The 3,666-nt window shown below is 40.5% G+C and overlaps 1 protein-coding gene across 1 annotated transcript in view; it reads right to left on the minus strand.

Annotated features, from left to right (window-relative positions):
* zgc:110269 (probable flap endonuclease 1 homolog) overlaps positions 1–3,660 on the minus strand; it is a 5,999-nt gene extending 2,339 nt beyond the window's left edge. Inside the window, exons 1-6 of the mRNA XM_034887172.1 lie at positions 3,170–3,660; positions 2,324–2,390; positions 1,660–1,762; positions 1,140–1,194; positions 433–494; positions 165–301 (exon numbers count right to left, since the gene is read on the minus strand). Of these exons, the coding sequence (XP_034743063.1) occupies positions 165–301; positions 433–494; positions 1,140–1,194; positions 1,660–1,762; positions 2,324–2,390; positions 3,170–3,251 (506 nt within the window). The 5' untranslated portion in view covers positions 3,252–3,660. The remainder of the gene's footprint in view (positions 1–164; positions 302–432; positions 495–1,139; positions 1,195–1,659; positions 1,763–2,323; positions 2,391–3,169) is intronic.
* Positions 3,661–3,666: the final 6 nt, after the last annotated feature.

Below are 3,666 nucleotides of genomic sequence, written 5' to 3' on the forward strand. Positions count from 1 at the left end.
TGAGTATACAAAGCGTGACAGTAAATGCATTTACCAATGTAAATATCCCTGACATATATTGGAAATTTGCCAGCATAAATGTGAATTATGCTAAGAAATGGATTAAAACATAAGAAAAATCCAGCACAGTCCTCAGAGCAACACATCCATTGCATAGTTCTTGCCTGTTCTTCTTGGCGTTCAGCTGGCGAATGAGAATATTGGCTCCAAACGGTAGTGTGTCCATGTCCTCTGATGCCACAGCGTCCACAGTCCCCTCTCTCACCAGCCAGGCGCACATCGCCTCAGCATCACCTGGAGCCTGGAGTACAAGACAGAGAGACAGAGATCCAGGGGAGATACAAGTGAAAAGGGATGGAGTCAATAAAGGATGTAAAGAGACAGCGAGAGAAATATGAACCAAAAAAAAAAAAAATGTCTAGCAGGTCCCACCTGGATGACAGGTACACCCAGAAGCTTCAGGAGCTGGAGACAATCTTTGGTCTTTGATGATGCTGCATGGAAGACAAAAGAGTCATGGTGACCTTAAAATTCAAATAACATTCCACGTGTATACAGAGCTGTGGCGTAAGGTCTAGCTACACCACGTGTACATTATGGGATAGGAGAAAATAACACTCTTGGTTGTTTGGATATCTTTAAACCAATCACAATCGTCTCGGGCGGTGCTAAGCTCCGGACACAGGGAAGGTAGTTTTGCTAAATAGTCTTGGGAAGGAACTTGTTTTGGCGATACATTTGCACTGCGTAAAAGAAAATGCCTCATAAGGTGAGGTAAACTGTTAACATGATACAGTAATGTGAGCTTTTTAAATTAGCTGCATACCTGATTAAACGTAATTAAATAATTTCCTGTATTGTGTCAATAGCAAATCGCCACCAATCAGTCCCAAAACGTCCCAGTTAGAGAGTAAATGCCTTAAACATCTTCTTTGTAAACCTTTACAATCATTCATTGACTTTTCTGTTGCGCCAGCATGTAGCTTGCTAGCTCAAAGTTTGTTGTGGTTTCCCCAAAGAGAACAGAGTTTGACAACGGCAACACACGGCGACCCGGCGGTGATTATCCTGGCGATTCCAGGATAATAAGTAAACATTTAAAATCTTGTGCTTGTGGTTATGAATCTGTGTAGATGTACCTGTGCCTGTGAGATTGGGGGAACTCAAACCAGCTGTCTCCGCTCTCTTCTCAAGCTGCAGGAAAAACAGGGGCTTTGATCAGCACAGGTGGGACTAGTCCCCTGTATCATACTGCAGGGGGTAGCTGACTCTGTCATATAACAATGGCCTATTATATTCACTTTCACTTCCTTGTTTTAGATATTTTCCTGCAAAAGAGTGGCTTCCTTTCAGTGAAACCACCCTGAATAAATGATGGTTAAAAAACAAACAAAAACTATCAAGGGTGCCCAGATATATAGAGGTTTACTCCTCGATGCAGAGGCCCCTGGTTCGATTCCGACCTCCAGCCTCTTTGCTGCATGTCATTCCGCCCTCTCTCCCCTTTCATGTCTTCAACTGTCCTGTCAAATAAAGGCCTAAAAATACGAGCACATGCGGGAAGCATTCTCTCTGACCTGTGACTGTCTTGAACACACCAAGACAATAGGTTTAGTATCAAGTTGAGTCAATAGATACTGACTCAAAAGTGTCACTTACAGCAGCTGTCTTTTCCCCTGGAGGCTTCCCGTCAAACACAAAGACCGGCTTTATGTCATGTTCCAGGAAGGTGAGCGTGCGGAAGAAGAGGCCTGTCAGGGGGCTACGGGGAAGAAATTAAAAATATTTCATATGTATACACATCAAAACTCCACACCCCAAAAAACACCTGTACATTGTTAAAAACAAATACATTTTTTTAAGCATTGCGGAGAGTGTGTAAGTGAGGTCTTGACTCAATTGTATGGCTGTGGTTTGTGGTGTTGTGTTGGATTTCCTTAATTCATAGGGTGGTTCTAATGTTTGTACATACAAATTACATGATAAAGATATTAGAAACATTGTCCAATATAGTGCATCCAGTCACCACAGAGTGTAGCCTCAAAAAGTACTAATTAAGTCAACGTACAAAACAGCTAAAGCAGTAGCGTGTGTATTTTCAGCCAAAATAGTCAAAAACAGGGTATTTCAAGAATGGTATTGCAGAGTTAATTTATTGGACTGCCTTGCATCTTACAGGTGTTTCTAATTTTCTGGACATACAATGAACTGGGAAGAAAATGGGGAATCAATATATAACATTTTCTAGTCGGAGAACATGTGGGAAAAAAACCCACTTTTGAAACACTTCAGCAGGACAGAACGGGATCATTAAGGAGCTCACCTCAGGGAAGGCATCACTGCACGGAACTGGTTCACAACAATGGAGGTATCAAGTGCGATTACCTTTCCTGTGGGGTGTCACACAGCACCAGCATCATCAGCACCATGTCTTACAACTTCCATGCAGTCATAATAAACGTTTCAATCACATCCACTTTTCCCAAAGGCTCAAATGTATTACTGATATATTTATTCAAGTACTTACTTACACTATATTTCAGATAGAAATATCCATGTGTAAATATTAGTCCATTTTATAAATATACAAACAATGTTGCTGTACTTTATTTCCATGCAGAAGTTTATGATAATCACTGCAAATTACAAAGCATTCAAAAGACTGTGTACAGTATCTTTCCCAAATGTTTCTGACAGCAGTATTAGTATGCATACAGCTACATTAAATCATTATGAGCCTCAGTGACTTGTCTTGGGGACATTTTTTCCACAATGCTGAAGCAGAATTCATACAGAATTACTGTTTAGAAGACAAATCTTCCACATTTGAATCGAAAACCAACAATTCTGGTCATAAGTACATACCCTATCCGGTTTTATGATACATTTATGGTAGATAACGTTACGAATTGTCAGGAAAAGTAGTATTAGTCAAAGTACGCATTTTAACACTGCAACTGAACAGTTTTAGTGAAGCTGCGTTAGTGTTACTAGTGAAGTTTTGTTGGGTAACGTTAGTGGAAGGGATATGTAACGTTAAGCTAAGCTAACAAGTGCCACGTAACGTCAGTATGCTAACATTAGCCATAAGCAATCATCGTTTAATATGAGAAAGACCAACCGTGCAAGTAAAACTAAAGATGAATGCAAGATCAGGGATATTAGTTACCCGTGTAGTCACTGATATCCTTATGAGAAATAGCACCGGGAGCATCTAAGCGGATCAAATCCGCCAGCTTGGTGATGCCCATTGCCAGTAGTTGCACCACTGCTTCTGTTCCTATGAATACTTCGCGTAGAAGATGACAGAGAAAGAAACTGTTCAGATTGGGTAATCAAAATGAACTGCCGTTTGGGAAGGATATTTGGGAGTACAGGTGGACTTTTGTTCAACTGTAACTCTCTACAACGACGTCAAGTTAGAATCCCTGAAACGTCTTCCTGGTGTGACATTGGATGGAGCAGTAGGGGTCAGCATTGCACAGAAACCAGGCTCTGGAGGAAATGACCATCCATCATTTATCACAGCAACGATATTCACAAACAATGAATCATGTTTTTATATATTACAAAGGAAGTAAAATACTAAACTTAAAATTCCAGCTTTAGCCAAGTAACAGTAACAGTGCTTAACAGAAAGAAAGAAAAATGGTTAACTGCAACATT

This window comes from Etheostoma cragini, chromosome 12 (assembly GCF_013103735.1).
Source record: "Etheostoma cragini isolate CJK2018 chromosome 12, CSU_Ecrag_1.0, whole genome shotgun sequence".
NCBI classification, from domain to species: domain Eukaryota; kingdom Metazoa; phylum Chordata; class Actinopteri; order Perciformes; family Percidae; genus Etheostoma; species Etheostoma cragini.